This window comes from Anolis sagrei, chromosome 1, assembly GCF_037176765.1.
Source record: "Anolis sagrei isolate rAnoSag1 chromosome 1, rAnoSag1.mat, whole genome shotgun sequence".
NCBI classification, from domain to species: Eukaryota; Metazoa; Chordata; class Lepidosauria; order Squamata; family Dactyloidae; genus Anolis; species Anolis sagrei.
This window is the reverse complement of record NC_090021.1, coordinates 67,932,539-67,951,604: the sequence shown is the minus strand read 5'-3', so window position 1 is coordinate 67,951,604 and position 19,066 is coordinate 67,932,539. Positions and strand designations below refer to the sequence as shown.

The following is a 19,066-nucleotide window of genomic DNA, read 5'->3' as shown; positions in this document are numbered from 1 at the left end:
AGCAGTGTCCAGCATGACATTCGGAAACAGATTTTACAAGTAGTGAGAAATTAATGATAGTATTGGGTTGTTGTAGGTTTTTCTGGGTTATATGGCCATGTTCTAGAGGCATTTTCTCCTGACATTTCGCCTGCATTCGTCAGGAGAAAATGCCTCTAGAACATGGCCATATAACCCGGAAAAAACCTACAACAACCCAGTGATTCTGGCCATGAAAGCCTTCGACAATAATGATAGCATTTTTGTTGGGTGTGTATGAATGTGAATGAGGAATGGTATTATTGTACAGCAGGCTTGTAACAATCTTTATATCTTAACAATGAAGAGACTCAACAGATATTCCAAGGCTAGTTAAGGAAAATTGTGGTAGCTCCAAATCAACACCAGCCCAACTACATCTTATAACTGCATTTACTCAAAATCAAGGAAATATTTCCATCTTGAATGTTATGGCCTCTGAACAGTTATGTATACATTCCATGCACATTCCCTCTAAGTTGAAGAGGCTTCTGGTTGTCCATTACTCAGTGCTGAACTTTTGAACTCATCTGTAGGGAAGTTTTACTACTTTGCTTGGTGAAAATCCATCATCTCACTCTAGCAAAAGAAATCTGTACAAGAAAGTATTTTTCTACACAGAGGGATGTAGAAATACTTCTGTTTTAGTGCTTTGTAATGCTCATTTAGGTCACAAAGAAAATACATGTCTGATATGTTTAAGAATATGTGTTCCTCATCAAGAACATTCCTCATCAAGAACTATTTCATTTATTCTACAGACAACACATGCATATAAGATCTATATAATTTAAAAAACTAATTCAATTAATTTTTTTTCCATGACAGGAGCGACTTGAGAAACTGCAAGTCACTTCTTGTGTGAGAGAATTGGCTGTCTGCAACAATGTTGGCCAGGGGACACCTGGATGTTTTACCCTCCTGTGGGAGGCTTCTCTCATGTCCTCACATGGAAAGCTGGAAGTGACATACAGAAGCTCCCCCTGCTCCCCCTAAAACAGTGGATGTGGCTCTTAATGAGACATGCCACATTATCACGGGTGTCTGCGCTCTACACCACTGGAGAAATTACACTGCTTAGCCGGCATTGCACCACCTGACATCCACCGGGAAGTAGCAGCCAATAGTGAAAGGACCAAGGCAGAGACATCTCCAGCTCATCCCCTGTTTAGGTATCAGCCAGCACGTCAACGACTTAAATCTAGAAATAGTTTTCTAAGATCTACAGAGACACTCGCTGGAACACCTCAGCAAGCGAGAGTCCAAAAGTGGCAGGCTCAAACCCAGAACCTCAACCAATGGCTGATACCAAATGAGAGACTCCCCCCTGGGCACACAGAGGACTGGGCGACTTGGAAGGCACTGAACAGACTGCGCTCTGGCACCACGAGATGTAGAGCCAACCTTCAGAAAGGGGGCTACAAAGTGGAATCCTCGACATGTGAGTGTGGAGAAGAGCAAACCACTGCCCACCTGCTGCAATGCACCCTGAGCCCTGCCACATGCACAAGGGAGGACCTTCTTGCAGCAACACCAGAAGCACTCCAAGTGGCCAGATACTGGTCAAAGGACATCTAATCAACTACCAAACTCACAAATTTTCTATTCTGTATTTTGTATTTTTGTATTTTGTCTGTTTGTTTGCTTTGTTCTGTTAGAAATGTAATATAATTGACTGGTTGCTGATGACTCGATAAATAAATAAATAAACCCCGCTCCCTGAATTCAAACTTTTGATCAGCAGTCCTGCCAGCACAAGTGTTTAACCCATTGTGCCACTGGGAGCTCCTCATTCAATTATGAATGTTCATTTTAAAAAATAGTTTCTTGTGTATCAGGTTTTCTCTTTATTTCTCCACAAATAAATGTTTTCTGTTTTTAAGATTGCCAGATTTGCATTGAATTATTCAAAATCCTTGCCCACAACCACTAGAGTGGGAAATAAACCAGTATACTATTACACAGATAATTGTTTTAGGAGGCAAGAATGAGACTGGAAAGCCCTTTATTAAGTAGAATTATGTTGATTCACATGTCCTCCAGATTTCAGCTGTGGTCAACCCAGTTAACACATTTAAGATTGAGCAAATGAGTGTGTTTGTATGGGGATAGAAAGTGAGTACTCAAAATTCATTTTTCTTTATCTCTCCTTCATTCCATTGGTTACTTTCAACAAAATATCACTATAGACTAGTTTTCTTTCATTGTTCTTTCAATCCATGGTGTAAACCTAGAAACCCGGACATAAACTCCTGGCTTCATGGGTTGGGCACAGCCAAGGCCCCAAGAGGTGACTCCATGAAGGACGTATTTTCCTTGTTCTGAACAGACCAGAGGTCCTCCGCTGTCACCCTACATACAAGGGAGAAGGGGAATGAGCAAAGGAGGAACACAGAAAGCAATGAAAGCGTATATTGAGACTGATAACTTTAGATCTGTGTTATGAATGATCTCGCTACATTTCCAGGACACCTGGACTGGGCAGAGGCACGGCATTAAAACAGCTGAGCCCCTCTTTGGCATACAACTCTCATTAATCTCCACCCAGCATGACCGATGATAAAGGACTGGGAGTTGTAGTACAAAATGTTTAGAAGGCCAAATGTTTCCACCTCTTGGTTTGCAACATACAGGTTTTAAAAAAAACTAGATGCCACTGATTGAGAGAGAGATGATAATTAAGGGACCAAGACAAAAGACCCAACCCCCTGTTATCCTTCCGTGGACTTCAGGAAAAGGTCTCTTCTAAAGTCAGTATTTACATGGGGATGACGAATCCTCTTTTTGCTGGTATAAAATAAGAATTAAAGATTCACCTGAACACTGATTTATTTTAATGAGCCTGATCAAATCAATATTGACAATAGCTGATGTCGCCCCATGGTTTGTATTGTTTGTTGAATTCTGTAATTTATGCTATGCAAGAAATGCTGTATCTGCAATATTACATGCCCAGGACCAATAACCAGAAGTATGGTTACATATAGTGCCAGATCCTGAGAGCATCCTCCTAAACTAGATACATTCAGTTTCTATCACCTTGATCTCAAACAAGGATTGCCACATATGCATTCAGTATTCCTCATGTCATTTTGTTGTCTGCATAATGCTGAGGTTCTATAAAATACTGATGCTTGAAACAAACTATTTCAACGAGTACTATAGGTAGGTTGGATTGAAAGCATTGCTGGGACTTGGTAAATCCTTTAGCCAAAGCTAGCCAATTGTTTGTTGTCTGTTTACATTCCTGCTCAACTTTAGGGCTCACAGAACGCTAAAGTACCCAACACTTTGACACAAGTAACATCCATCAGATGCCAGTCATTTTGTGGCTCAAGCCAAACATGACTTCCCCAGTATCTCTTACCTGACAACTATCCGTGCCACCATCAACATTGCCAGCACAGAGTTCACTGTTTCTGACTCTGCCATTCAGAAGTTCAGGCCGATTACATATTTTATTCTCAATGACAGGGAAGCCTGTCTCTTTAAGAAGGCCATCTCCACCAGTTCCTTCACAAACAAGAGAGAAAGCCAAAATAAAATTGAACAAACAGCTCCAGCAGAGGGGAAAAAATCATTTGCATTATTTTGACTTCAATGCCACAGAACCCTTTGCAAAAGATTTCTCTATGTAGGATGAGATGAGACAAGAGATCATGCAGTATGTTCTAGTTCAGTGGTTCTCAACCTGGTTCCCCAGATGTTTTTTGCCTTCAACTCCCAGAAATCCTAACAGCTGGTAAACTGGCTGGGATTTCTAGGAGTTGTAGGCCAAAAACATCTGGGGATCCCAGATTGAGAACCATTGTTCTAGTTGAAGTGAAAACCGGTACCCATCCATAATGACAAATACGGGACAAATGCTATGCACAGCAATGAAACTCCAGCACTGGTATATCAGTGAATTTATTCTATGATAAGCCTTTTGGTATGAGAAGAAACGCAAGCTAAAGAAACTGCATTTTGTGGTCAAGATTACACTGTAAAAGGAAAGCAGATCTCAGCCCAAATGAGAAACTAGATGGGAGTATTCCCATGTAAGTTGTTCTCAAAGAGTTGGCTATAGGGTGCATCTACACTGTAGAATTAATGCAGTTTAAGGTCACAGTAATTGCCATGGCTCAGTGCTATGGAATCATGGGCATTGTAGCTTCTAATAGGAAACTGCAATACACCAAAGGAACAAAGCTAGTTTTCTTCACATGTAGGTAAACAAAAATCAGAAAGATTGATATACAAATGATATAACCAGGCATGGAAAAACTGCAACATATAGCATAACAACGTTTGGTGTTTTGAACAGCTACTCACCTTTTGTTTCACCCCATCCAGTGACATAGCATTCTGATCCACCTGCTACCATTGAGTTGGATGGAGGCAAACATGCTGGGATTACTTGGTCAGTGATCAGTAGAGGGCTGAAAGAAACGTTTACAAGAAATTTGAATTTGTTTGCACATTTCTCACACTCCAGTTGTTCTGGTAATGCATTTGATAACCAAGGAGTCAGCATGGTCACCTTCTATGAAGGGACATGGCACCAAAATCCCACCTTTCTTCAAGAATTGGGACTCAAGTTGGCTCATAAATCTATTATATGCTTTTTAAAAAATAGCTAGGATTTTTTAAAGCAATGAAGTATTTTGTGCTTTTATGGTTAGAGTATTGGAATCTGGAAGATGAGAGTTCAAATCTCCCTCTGTTTATGAAAACCCACTGGGCGACCTTGGGTAATTCGCACTCAGAAGAAGGCAAAGGTAAACTACCTCTGAAATAATCTTGCTAAGAAAACCCTATGATAGGCTTTAAGGTTACTACAAGTAGGAAATGACGTCAAGGCACACCACAGCAAACAAAAACTCTCTCTAATGAAAATGTCTTGTTGTTTCTAGGTAAGCAAAAGTACTAAAACTGAAATCAATAAAATGATGCTTAGTTGAAATGACTTTTCTTTAACCCTGATTTCCACTTTATCCAACATCTGAAAATTAGACATAGGATTAAGCCTGGTACTATGAAAATAAACGCAAGGTTTTTAGAGGAAAGCAGCTGTTTTGTAAACATCCCTCTTATGTACCAATAATTTTTCTTCTGTCAACCCAAACTCTATGAATCTCTCAAAAATAATTTTGGAGATGACAGGTTTCATATGCTATCTTTGCAGATTTTCAGAAGCAGGAATCCAATTACATGCTGAAAACATCTATAATTGAGCAGAAGTATGATAATATACAGGATTCTGAAGAATTATCCTACCACTGCCATATTGGTCATGGATACATTAAGCATATCTTCAATTCCTACTTTTCAGAAATCAGTTCTAAAACTCTGTTACTTTAACATATTTCTTGCTTCCTAACCATTTAAAAAAGGAGGGGGGATAAACAATGATGCATGCTAATTTAGAAACATGACTCTACTACTTTAAGGCAGCAAACGTAAAATGTGGGGAAAGGGACCATGCTTTGCCACACAACTTGCTAGTAGGCAAGTGGATAAGGACTATGGCCATTTTTTTCCCCAAAGGTGCAGCATCCCATTGTAAGCCCAAATACTTCTGTTTTGTTCTGCAGTTACTTTGACAAAAGGATGCAACATCACATCACTTGGGGCCCTTCCACACAGCCATATAACCTAGGATATTAAGGTACATAATCCACAATATCTGCTTAGAACTGTCATATAATTATATGTCAGAGTCCACACTGTCATATAATCCAGTACATTGTGGATTTTATACAGCTGTGTGGAAGTGGGCTTGCTGTTGCCATTTTAAGAAGGACGTCAACAGAAAACAGAGACATCAAGAATAATGTTGGGGAATGGGAAAACATTGCTTTCAAATTTCATCAATTTTATTAAAATGGGGGGACTGGGATGCTTGGAGAATTGATATGGGGCTTCAGAAGCCATAAATATGGAGTACGGAGGTCTCATGTGGGCCATAGGTTGTACAATGCCTACCTACCCCTATTTCGGCTGCCTTTACTCCCAATAGTCTCCAATTATGAAAAGAAACCACTTTGACCACACATTGTTTCTTTTTGCAATATACCCAGGAACCCAACATATAAAAGCAATCAGAAATCCTATTTGGCCACATATGTCACTGGGGAAGCCAGATCTACAATTCGTTTGACTTCTTCTATAGATGTATACAACACAAAGAAAATTTGCAGATTGATCATTATTGCCCTTAAAAGATAACAGCCAAAAGACAGAACTGTGTGCATGGTGATCGATGAAAGCAATTGTTTATGTAATATAATTTTTATTACGTTTATTGACAGAAGAGGCAGAGAAAGATGAGTGATCAAACAATAATCAAACAACCACAATACAAACATTTCACCACCACTAAACAAAGCTACTTCAATAGCTACCCCATCAATATGAATACAAACTGGGCCGACCATTAGATAATGAAAACCATGACTCCAAGGATACCTGCTGAGTTTCAGCAAGGCAATGTCTGCTCCACTTGGTTCTTTGAAGAGTCTCTGGACATTTCGATGTTGTGCAGAGGCTTCTGTAGCCCTCTCTGTGTGCAGTCCTGCTGACACTTTGTAAGCAGAAGGCCTTGATGACCTACAAGAGACAGATTTGTTAGGTAAGAACATCTTAAGGAAATCAGGATTCATACCCATACATCATGACTGACAAGAGCGGACTCCTCCATTAATTCACATGAAAACTAGAAGCTTGATGCAGTTAATCTTCCACATTGAACCCAAGTCATTGTGGTGCCTAAGGAAAGTCATGGCAATATGGCAGACACATATTGTTACTTCACAGTCCAGGGAAAGATCCACTTACCGTTCTAAACAGTGAGTTGCTGTCAGAACCCATTCTGGGTCTATCAGAGTGCCTCCACAGAAGTGCATATTGAAACTAAAAGAAATTGGAGGGGGGGGGGGGCAGAGAGAATCAATGTATTAGTTTTGGCAACATTATGCAAAACCAATTTTTGTTCCCATCTTGAATATGTATCACTTAAATAGAATGGCACTGTTTCTCAGAGTAGGGTTTCTCAAACTATCTGATATGTGAGACTGATATTTTTTTCCCCCTAATGAGCCTAGGAACCTCATCACAATGCAGGCGACAGCAGGGGGAATTGCCAGGCAGTGAATCTGTGGGGCAGCAGGAGAAACTATCACCTTGTGCTCTGCATCACCCGCATCTCTACTTTCCCCATCACAACAGGGAAAGTGTCACTGCCCAGCTTCTCCCCAAGCTGGCCTTGTTGCTGGCTATGAGAATATGACTTCTTGCTCCGTTCTAAGACGCTTCCAGGATAGAGCTAGAACAGAGCCCCACAGGAAGTAGCCCTGTGTTGTGTGAAGGGCCCCAGCACTTTCCATTGTGACTCCATCCTGGCAGCATCCTAGGATGTAGCAGGAAGTCAATGTCATGAGGACAAGTAGCATTTTTTTTGGCTCATTGACTACAACTTTCTTTTCTATAAACTTACTGATGATGGCTTCTGGACCAACATTGATCAGCAGACTACTGCTTTGAATAGTCATGCTCCACATTCTTTGCATGATTTTATTTTATTTATTTATTTATTTATTTATTTATTTATTTATTTATTTGTGGTATTTGTATACCACCCTTCTCAACCCCAAAGAGGACTCAGGGTGGTTTATATAACACAAATCGCTAGTGTAGCCATATTTCTATAAAGCAAACACTTATGCCTTATGCGAACCTATCTTCAGGAGAGGCCTTTCACTTGGTCCCACCTCCATCTGATGAGGCCTTCCTTCTCGGTGGCTGCCCCTTGACTCTGGACTCCCTGCCCAGGGAAGCCAGAATGGCCTCCTCCCTGCTGTCCTTCTGGTGGCAGGCTAAAACCTTTTTATTCAAGCAGGCTTACAATGAAGAATATTTTTAAGATGAAGTCAGAACGAAGAATATTTTTAAGATAAAACCTCATTGGTATTTTGAAATACCAATGATATTTAATTCTGTTTTAATATTTGTATGTTTGTAGATTTTAAATTGTATTGAAATGATTTTAATGTAAGCAGCTTTGAGTCTCCTTGTGGAGAGAAAAGGAGGGGTATAAATAAACATATAAAGAATAAGAATAATGATAAAAAAATGCCCGTCACAAGAGTCTGCTGGTTTATATGCACTGGAATTACATAACCAGCCATCTTTCTGGAATAAATAATGTCCTCCTAAATACACACATTCTATATGCTGTCTGTTCCACTTCTCCTCCAGCCACCACTCTTGGGAGACTCTTTATAACATAATGGCATGTACTCCATACCTTGTTCGGAGGCTGATCTGCCAGGGCCAAGAATGGGGATTTGAAATACACCCACCAACGATCCTTGCAATACAGTTCAGGGGTTTATATTTGGGTTTCCCACATTCGTATTCAGGAGGAGCTTCAGAATGAAGAGACATAGAAAGTAGAGTAAAATGTATTAACATCTTAAGGAGAGCAGCAATTATGTAACTCTGAAAACCACTCATCTGAATTCTCCATAGAGCACTTCTAAGACCCCTTCCACACACAGCTGTATAAAATCCACATTGAACTGGATTATATGGTAGTGTGGAAGGGCCCTTAACACAGCAGATCTGTATGCCTTGTTCCTATGCTCCCTAGTTGATGTTATGTTTTTTTGTAGCAGAAGTCACTGGGGCAGTTATATAAGTGCCTGGGGTGCCCTATCTTGCCGCATCCCGCTTCCTTCTTTTCTCTGTGTTTCTCTTTATCATCACATTTCTTGCAAACATGGACCAATGGTTTCTCAGCACCACCCGGTGGAGCATCACATAGCCAGGTACTCTACATTTGTTAAGGAAAATACCATATACATTACCGGTATTCTCCTGTTTATGTGTTTGATCGTAAATTCCACGAGTGCAGCCCGTCTATTCCTTCTCTTTAAGATTTGCTGGTTGTTGCAAAGGGGGATTAGGCCCTCATTTATTTATATCAAAACCATCTCAGTTTTTCCTGCTTAAGAAATCCTTATGAAATTCATAGGGTTGCTGTACAACCCAAAAGGCAACTTTAAGGGGCATATACAATTATTCAGGGAGCCCCCGGTGGTGCAGTGGGTTAAAGCACTGAGCTGCTGAGCTTGTTGATCGAAAGGTCGCAGGTTCGATTACGGGGCGCGGCGTGAGCTTCCGCTGTCAGCCCTAGCTTCTGCCAACCTAGCAGTTCGAAAACATGCAAATGTGAGTAGATCAATAGGTACCGCTCCGGCAGGAAGGTAACGGCACTCCATGCAGTCATGCCGGCCACATGACCTTGGAGGTGTCTACGGACAACGCTGGCTCTTTGGCTTAGAAATGGAGATGAGCACCACACCCCAGAGTCAGACATGATTGGACTTAATGTCAGGGGACTACCTTTACCTTTTACAATTATTCAAATATCACAATTTCCTTCATATTATTTTGCTCCTCAAATAGCCCCAGCCATTTCATTAACAGGGCAAGAAGAACGGTGGCTATTATAACATGAGTCCAATGTGTGCTTTGACTGGAAGAGGACTTGAAGGCACATAAACACATACAATACATTGAGTACAAATTGTGGAAACTATGCCTGAAATACGCACTTCTAATTTTCGCACTGAAGGTAAGGAATATTAACAATTATAACATGTAAAAACAATCAAGACATTATTTTAATAACAATGGCACATGATATGAAAATATAAAAACTGTACAAAGTCTTAAAACTTTGAGACATTTCTTCCAAGGGAATGTGGCCTTCAACATTAAAAAACACTGCATTCCTGTGATAATTTTTACAAGTATACTTACGGCACTGTGGGACATCACAATAGTCCCATGCTTTATTTGGGTCTGTAGTATAGCACCAGGGACCATTAATATCACCATCAGGATTTCTGCAGTACTATAAAAAGCAAAATAACTTTAATCACAAACCAAGCAAGGCACAATCTTTGCAGGTTCATACACAAGACACAATTATTTTATCTTCTTTATTATTAAATAAGTTTTTGTTATTATACAAAAACTCTTATGCTTCAGAAGAGATTCAAGACAGCAATCTGGGAAACCAGCTTGAAATCATCTGGATAAGAATCAAGGGAACTGGGACTCAAAAAGATGTCGTTGTAGGCGTCTACTACAGACCCCCAAGCCAGGAGGAAGAACTTGATGAAGTCTTCTGCCAACAGTTGACCAAACAGGCACAGAAAAGAGATGTAGTAGTCATGGGCGATTTCAACTATCCCGATATTTGCTGGAAAACAAACTCGGCCAAGAGTACAAGGTCCAACAAATTCCTCGCTTGCCTGGCAGACAATTTCATGGTCCAGAAGGTAGAAGAGGCAACAAGGGGATTGGCTACTCTTGATCTCATCCTAACAAATGCGGAGGACCTGATCGATGCGGTCGAAGTGGAAGGATCCTTAGGGGCAAGTGACCATGTGCTCCTGCAATTTGAGGTACAAAGGAAGGCCGAAACTAAGACAAGTCAAACCCGCATTTTGGACTTTAGGAGAGCTGATTTCCAAAAAATGAAGGAAACGCTGAGCAGCATTCCGTGGACACAGATACTAAAAGACAAGGGAGTTACGGATGGATGGGAATTTCTCAAGAGTGAAATACTCAAGACGCAATTGCAAACCGTGCCAACAAAGAGAAAAAATAGGACAAGTGCAAAGAAGCCAGAATGGATGTCCAAAGAACTTCTAACTGTGCTAAGACACAAAAGAGACATGCACAAGAAGTGGAAAAAGGGAGAAATCACCAAAGAAGAATTCAAACAAATAGCCAACACCTGTAGGGAAAAGGTCCGCAAGGCTAAAGCACAAAATGAGCTCAGGCTTGCCAGGGACATTAAAAACAATAAAAAGGGCTTCTATTCTTATGTCAGTAGAAAAAGGAAAAACAAGGAGGCGATAGGACCTCTTCGCGGAGAAGATGGGGCAATGCTGACAGGGGATAGGGAAAAGGCAGAACTACTTAATGCCTTCTTTGCCTCGGTCTTCTCACAAAAAGAGAGTCTTCAACCTCAGCAAGATGGAGTGGATGAGGGATTGGAGGACATCCAACCCCAAATTGGGAAAGAAGTCATCCAGGAATACCTGGCCGCTCTTAATGAGTTCAAGTCCCCAGGGCCAGATCAACTACACCCAAGAGTACTGAAGGAACTAGCGGAAGTCATTTCGGAACCATTGGCAACCATCTTTGAGAGTTCTTGGAGAACGGGAGAAGTTCCAGCAGATTGGAGGAGGGCCAATGTGGTCCCAATCTTCAAGAAGGGAAAAAAGGATGACCCAAACAACTACCGTCCGGTCAGCCTCACGTCGATACCGGGCAAGATTTTGGAAAAGATTGTTAAGGAAGCGGTCTGCAAACACTTAGAAACAAATGCAGTCATCGCTAATAGTCAACATGGATTTATCAAAAACAAGTCATGCCAGACTAATCTGATCTCTTTCTTCGATAGAGTTACAAGCTGGGTAGATGCGGGGAATGCCGTGGATGTAGCGTACCTGGATTTCAGTAAGGCCTTCGACAAGGTCCCCCATGACCTTCTGGCAAGGAAACTAGTCCAATGTGGGCTAGGCAAAACTACGGTGAGGTGGATCTGTCATTGGTTAAGTGGACGAACACAGAGAGTGCTCACTAATGCTTCCTCCTCATCTTGGAAAGAAGTGACAAGTGGAGTGCCGCAGGGTTCCGTCCTGGGCCCGGTCCTGTTCAACATCTTTATTAACGACTTAGATGAAGGGCTAGAAGGCATGATCATCAAGTTTGCAGACGACACCAAATTGGGAGGGATAGCCAATAGTCCAGAGGACAGGAGCAGAATTCAAAACGATCTTGACAGATTAGAGAGATGGGCCCAAACTAACAAAATGAAGTTCAACAGTGACAAATGCAAGATACTCCACTTTGGCAGAAAAAATGAAATGCAAAGATACAGAATGGGGGACGCCTGGCTCGAGAGCAGTACGTGTGAAAAAGATCTTGGAGTCCTCGTGGACAACAAGTTAAACATGAGCCAACAATGTGATGTGGCGGCAAAAAAAGCCAATGGGATTTTGGCCTGCATCAATAGGAGCATAGTGTCTAGATCTAAGGAAGTAATGCTACCCCTCTATTCCGCTTTAGTTAGACCACATCTGGAATATTGTGTCCAATTCTGGGCACCACAATTCAAGAGAGATATTGACAAGCTGGAATGTGTCCAGAGGAGGGCGACTAAAATGATAAAGGGTCTGGAGAACAAGCCCTATGAGGAGCGGCTTAGGGAACTGGGCATGTTTAGCCTGAAGAAGAGAAGGCTGAGAGGAGATATGATAGCCATGTATAAATATGTGAGAGGAAGCCACAGGGAGGAGGGAGCAAGCTTGTTTTCTGCTTCCTTGGAGACTAGGACGCGGAACAATGGCTTCAAACTACAAGAGAGGAGATTCCATCTGAACATTAGGAAGAACTTCCTGACTGTGAGAGCCGTTCAGCAGTGGAACTCTCTGCCCCGGAGTGTGGTGGAGGCTCCTTCTTTGGAAACTTTTAAGCAGAGGCTGGATGGCCATCTGTCAGGGGTGATTTGAATGCAATATTCCTGCTTCTTGGCAGGGGGTTGGACTGGATGGCCCATGAGGTGTCTTCCAACTCTTTGATTCTATGATTCTATGATTCTACCCAACTAGCCGAAATAAAATTTGGGCCTATCTGGATAGGCCCCAAATGGTGCAAGCTACACTGCATAATTAATGCAGGTTGATGCCACTTTAATTGCCATGGCTCAATAGTATAGAATACTGGGAATTGTAGTTTGGTGAGGCACCAGCACTCTTTGGTAGGGAAGGCTAAATACCCCCTAAAAATAGGCATTAACTCTATAATGTAGATACACCCATATTAAGCTTTCGGCCTGTCTCCATTTGGAATAAAGGCCCCAAAGTACTTGATTTCAAACTCTTTTAAAATATATATTTTAAAGAGTTTATCACACAGGGCAGACAAATTTGAATTACAAAAAGAAAATCATATCTTTCTTTTTGTAGGGATAGCCAATACTCCAGGAGGGATAGCCAATACTCCAGAGGACAGGAGCAGGATTCAAAATGATCTTGACAGATTAGAGAGATGGGCCAAAACTAACAAAATGAAGTTCAACAGTGACAAATGCAAGATACTCCACTTTGGCAGAAAAAATGAAATGCAAAGATACAGAATGGGGGACAATGCCTGGCTTGAGAGCAGTACATGTGAAAAAGATCTTGGAGTCCTCATGGACAACAAGTTAAACATGAGCCAACAATGTGATGTGGCGGCAAAAAAAGCCAATGGGATTTTGGCCTGCATCAATAGGAGCATAGTGTCTAGATCTAAGGAAGTAATGCTACCCCTCTATTCCGCTTTAGTTAGACCACATCTGGAATATTGTGTCCAATTCTGGGCACCACAATTCAAGAGAGATATTGACAAGCTGGAATGTGTCCAGAGGAGGGCGACTAAAATGATAAAGGGTCTGGAGAACAAGCCCTATGAGGAGCGGCTTAGGGAACTGGGCATGTTTAGCCTGAAGAAGAGAAGGCTGAGAGGAGATATGATAGCCATGTATAAATATGTGAGAGGAAGCCACAGGGAGGAGGGAGCAAGCTTGTTTTCTGCTTCCTTGGAGACTAGGACGCGGAACAATGGCTTCAAACTACAAGAGAGGAGATTCCATCTGAACATTAGGAAGAACTTCCTGACTGTGAGAGCCGTTCAGCAGTGGAACTCTCTGCCCCGGAGTGTGGTGGAGGCTCCTTCTTTGGAAGCTTTTAAGCAGAGGCTGGATGGCCATCTGTCAGGGGTGATTTGAATGCAATATTCCTGCTTCTTGGCAGGGGGTTGGACTGGATGGCCCATGAGGTGTCTTCCAACTCTTTGATTCTATGATTCTATGATTCTTTCTTTTGGACTTATCAGATAATATTGCTCCTTTTCTCCTGCTCTTCCAGTGAGAGTTTCTTTTACAAAATGAGACCAATGGTGTATTGATGGTGTTTGTAAATGTTGCACAGATCTGGATTCCTCTGCATAACTTATTATTTTGGTCTTTCTAGAGACATCCATTCTTTACTAACTATGAAAGGACACCACTCCCTCCCCACAACCTATCTTTCAGCTACTGCAGCTTCCATAACATAGCCAGCAACTAGCACATACAGAGCAGGATGGTAATGCTGAGTTATGCTTTTTTTGTCTGGATGCACAGCAGTGATACCACCTTCCAGGCACAGCGGAGAATCTGGGGGGGGGGGGGTCTTGGGGAATGCCTGTTGCTGTGCACCTAGTTATAGAAACACAGTTGGATGCCTGTTTGGAAAGCTTTGCAAATGCTGATTTATTCAGTAAATGTTTGATTTTTTTATTACATACCCAGGGTCATGTAAAAAATTGCAAGAGGAAATAAATTAAGAAGCCCTGGTCTAGTCTGACCTGGAAGATGGGGGATTAGAATGTGCAGGACAGCACTGCAGAGTTTGTAACTAGTAGCTTCTTCAAGAGAGTTGTAATAAATGTTATATATATATCTTTTTTGTGTCTCTAAATTTTCTTTTAAAACTTTTTGTGAACTATGCTACTCACATTTTTTTCCAGTCCTGCATGTGGGTGACTCTGTGGTGTAAACGAATCATGTCTGTGTGGTGTCTGTAAGCGCCACTCCTGGCAAGTCTTGCCACTTGTGGTTGAGGCAATATGTCCACGGTAATCGTCACCTCTTCCAGACCTGCAATCTTTTAAAGTAAAACAAAAGTGAGCAGGATTTTGCTGTCATCCTATACAGAGGATGTGATGTTTACAATAAAGACACTCTCTTTGGCTATGACATCCTGGGGAACAGTAAATAATTGTTGGTGAGGGCTGGAGGAGGCAGGACTGGGAAACCTTTGGCCTTCAAGAGGTACAGAACTACTGCTTTCTCAACATCTTACCATGGATCATGCTCATTAGATGCGCTTCCAGAGAGGCATTTATCCCGGGAACATTCGTGTTTAAAAAACATGAATTATTGTTTATTTACAGTATTTATATTCCTCCCTTCTCACCCCACAGGGGACTCAGGGCGGATTACAATGTACATATACATGACAAACATTCAATGCCATAGACACACAACACATATAGACAGTCAGTGGCTATTTAACATTCCAACTTTTTCTGGCCACCAGGGGAGCTGTTGCTTCACTGTCCATCTGTGACTCTGATGAAGTACTTCCTCATTCCCCGCATGCTCGCTGATCTTTATGGCCTCGGAATTTAGTCAAATTAGCCTCCCCACAAACTGGTACCTAAATTTTCTATTTGACAGATGCAACTGGTGGGGACGAGGGACAGGGCCTTCTCGGTGGTGGCCCCGCGACTCTGGAACTCTCTCCCTCTGGAGGCCAGAACCGCCCCATCCATCCTAACATTTAGGAAACGGGTGAAGACGTGGCTGTGGGGTCAGGCCTTCGATGAATGAGACAACACCATAGGACCCTGGATGGAAGTTGAGGTAGATCCATCTTAATTGGACGACTGACCACTGTAGTTTTATATATAGTGTTTTAAAAGTTGTTTTTGTAATTGTGATATATGATATTTTAATGAGTGTATATGTTTTTATGGCTGGAAACCGGACTGAGTCCCTCAATGAGGTTGAGAAGCTCGGTATAGAAAACTGTGAAATAAATAAATAATAAATAAATAAACTGTCTTTTGGGCTGCAAAGGTCGACAACAAGCTACACAAATTTGGTCAGAAGCTCACTCTGACCCGGGCTGGCTTCGAACTCATGACCTTTCGGTCAGTAGTGATCTTAATGCAGCTGACACCCAGCCAGCTGTGCCACATCCTGGTGCTTGTTCCCAAGGGCCCATCTACACACACCCCTGAAAGCCCATGCTTCCAGGGAGAACACCTAGACACTCTAAACTCTTTCCCCAAAAGCACTAGGAAAAAAACAAAAAAACGTACCTGGCCTCCATTAGAGGGCTGCTGGAGCTCTCCTGTGCATAGAAATGATGCACCAGGAGAAGGGGGAGGACAGGAGCAATTCCCCCCCCCCCTTTTTCCTGGAACATCATTTTTATGCACCAGGAGAGCTCCAGCAGCTCTCTAATGGAGGCCAGGTACGTTTTTTTTTGTTTTTTACAGTACTTTTGGGGAGGGGATTGGTGTTCTCATTGTTTTCCTGGAATTTAGCCCGGAAAACTGTGGGACTACTGTCTAGAGTGTCCAGGCACTGGAAGTAGTGGGTTTTATCCTACACCTTCCAAGAAGGCCAGAATAAACCCACTATCAAATTAATTTGCCACAATCCAAGGTTTTCCTGGTTTGTGGCAAATTAATTCGGGTTTGTCCAGGACGTCACCTGGACAGTCCCCTTTTTATTGCAGTGACTCCAACATTAAAGGGGCTGTCTAGATGTGCCCTTGGACTTTGGGAGTCAAGAGGATCAAAGAATCCCCAGTTAAGGCAAAATATTACTTGTTACTGGTTACCTGATTCAAGATTTGATGGTGTTGTGGACTGAGGGCGCTGTTGCACAAGATCAGCGCACTTTTGCAGATTGCAGAACTCCCACCTTGTACGAGGATCTGTTGTATAACACCATGGTGCCCTGTCGTTATCTGGGTTTCTGCAGTAGTTGTTTCTTAGGCCCCTATAAATATAGATAGGAGAAGCTGTATTACACATATTTATTGTATTCGAACAGAATTTATTTGATTATGTTATTCAATCTTCTCAGTCTTAATAATTTTGTATGTAAATGACACACTAATCTTTTACTGTAAAATTAAAGCGTACATCCAAGATGGCTGCTGTCAACTCCTTACTAGCATAAACTTGTTCTTATAACCACTCCGCTAGGCTGATTTTTAAGGACAAGTTAATACTAGACCTGCAACTTCTACAGCAGTGTAAAAGAAATTACAGAGTGATGGGCAACTGAAATTTATCTGGAGCACCTTTCCAGTTTCTAGGCCACTGATAGGCTCACAGCTAGATTTTATCATGAATCCATGGCTGCAGATGAAAACAACTGATTCCTGTCCCATCTTGTTCTTTCCTTTTCCTAACACTGGTGGTGGAGTCAGACAGCAAATTTAAGAATCAAGAAACTGATAGCATTTTGATTAATTATTGGAACTTTGCTGCCAGAAAGGCAAAAAGGTGCTTTTAGATTTTCTGTCTCATAAGTCTCGGCACATTTGGTTGCTAAATAGGCTTTTACTTGGAAGGGCAGTTGCCATTGGTTAACATGCCTCAAGCTGTAGAAGTTCCAGGTGGCTCTGTTTCTAAAATAAATCACACCAATGTATTTTTAAACTCTTTTTTATGTAGCAAGTCTTTTGTGTGTCTTGCCCCATGAACAACTGCACACAATCTTCTGATGATGAGCAAAGCATACATACGCGTTTGGGAAACTAGATGGGGTTTTAGAGTGAAAATGAGGTGTCATAGAGCTCCATGCTTGGCATTTCTTTCCTGAAACAGTCAGTGCCATTGTACCCCGATAGCTTGCGCCAGTGCCTTCGTAACACTCTTCCACAGCTGGAGCTTGTGGGACTTGAACAGGTGCTGCAGCTTTTTCAAACAAAACAAAAAAGCACAGATATAGAAATGAATGGCACATACCTTATTTTAATATCTATAATGACCAATTTTGTTAAGGCCTTGTTCTGTAAAACTGCCTAGCTCATAGCTGTGCAAGTATTGAGAAATGCTCAGGACGTGGTAAACAAATGCAAGATGGACATCTTTTCTCAATGACTGATCTCCTTCCAGGCATGTAGCCAGGGGGGGGGGGGGGCTCGGGGGGCTTCAGCCCCCCCCGAAATTTTCATGGTGGTTCGCGAAAAGGCCTTAATGGTGCATTATTTAAACTGTTATGTTTATTCATATCATGATCTGATCACCCTACTCAATATATCCCATATGCATGGGGGTATTGGGGTAACGATACAAAAGGTTTGCTAGGCTAGCCCCTCTTTCACTCAGACTCAGCCCCCCCCCGAAACTCAGCCCCCCCCGAAACTCAGCCCCCCCCCCCGAAACTCAGCCCCCCCCCGAAACCCCCCCTGAAAAAAAATTCAGCCCCCCCCCCGAAACGAAATCCTGGCTACGGGCCTGTCTCCTTCCTATTCTAGGTGGTTGTTGGGTCAATTTGGGGGGCTCAGATTAGAAAGCTGCCTTATACTGAGGTCACCTAGCTCATTGCAAGCAACTCTGACTGGCAGCAGCTCTCTAGGAGGTTAGGAATGATTTTTCTCCCCAGCATGGTGTAATTATTTGAATTTGGACTAAGACTCAGGGCAATTAAGATTCAAATCCCTGCTCAGCCATGGAAATCCACTGAATGACCTTGGGAAAAGGAGGGCAAAACTGTTTAAAACCACAATAATTCTTGTGAAAAAACAACCCAGGATACGTTCGCTTTAGGGTCACCAACTTTCTACAGAAAACACATCGCCAAATTGGTTTCCCAACCAAGTATGAAGTGTCCCTGATTTTGCTTAGATTCTGAAGACAAAGAAAATTGATATCTTGAGAAAATTTATGGAAGCAATAGCAAACCAGTCCTCATTTATCTCTTGCTGATCTAGGGGTATCTCGTTTTGCAGGCTTGCAAAAAATCAACTATCCTAAGCACATTTACTCAGAAAAAAGATGGTGCCGGTTTGGTAGGATTTCTTCCTGCAAGGTAAGTCTCTGGTTGTAGTCTTTGGGACAGAAGCTATTTATTTTGTTTACATTTCAAGATCAGTCTGTCCCACATGAGTAAACTTAGAACTGAAAAATGCAAAAGATTAAACCCAGTATATCAAAGCAGTTGTTGAAAAGCATTTAATGCAAGATGTATTCATGCAACATCCAATGCCTGACCCTATTTGAAAATACTCATTTGAGAAATCATAGACAAATACGTTACGTTTAATTTTTGCAAGGATTCCATCCATTCCTTCATTTCCTAACTTTCTAGCAGGCTGGGACACAAGGCAGCTAACAAAAAGGTATTTACTTCCTCTACTTGTTTATTTCTGGA

The 19,066-nt window shown here is 41.9% G+C and overlaps 1 protein-coding gene across 1 annotated transcript in view; it reads right to left on the bottom strand.

Annotated features, from left to right (window-relative positions):
* Positions 1-2,006: 2,006 nt before the first annotated feature.
* Positions 2,007-19,066, bottom strand: part of PLG (plasminogen) — a 36,604-nt gene continuing 19,544 nt past the window's right edge. The window contains exons 10-19 of the mRNA XM_060753679.2: positions 17,436-17,607; positions 16,521-16,681; positions 14,623-14,771; positions 9,826-9,919; positions 8,306-8,426; positions 6,838-6,912; positions 6,469-6,609; positions 4,333-4,439; positions 3,386-3,531; positions 2,007-2,370 (exon numbers count right to left, since the gene is read on the bottom strand). Coding sequence (XP_060609662.2) covers positions 2,209-2,370; positions 3,386-3,531; positions 4,333-4,439; positions 6,469-6,609; positions 6,838-6,912; positions 8,306-8,426; positions 9,826-9,919; positions 14,623-14,771; positions 16,521-16,681; positions 17,436-17,607 — 1,328 coding nt within the window. The 3' untranslated portion in view covers positions 2,007-2,208. The remainder of the gene's footprint in view (positions 2,371-3,385; positions 3,532-4,332; positions 4,440-6,468; positions 6,610-6,837; positions 6,913-8,305; positions 8,427-9,825; positions 9,920-14,622; positions 14,772-16,520; positions 16,682-17,435; positions 17,608-19,066) is intronic.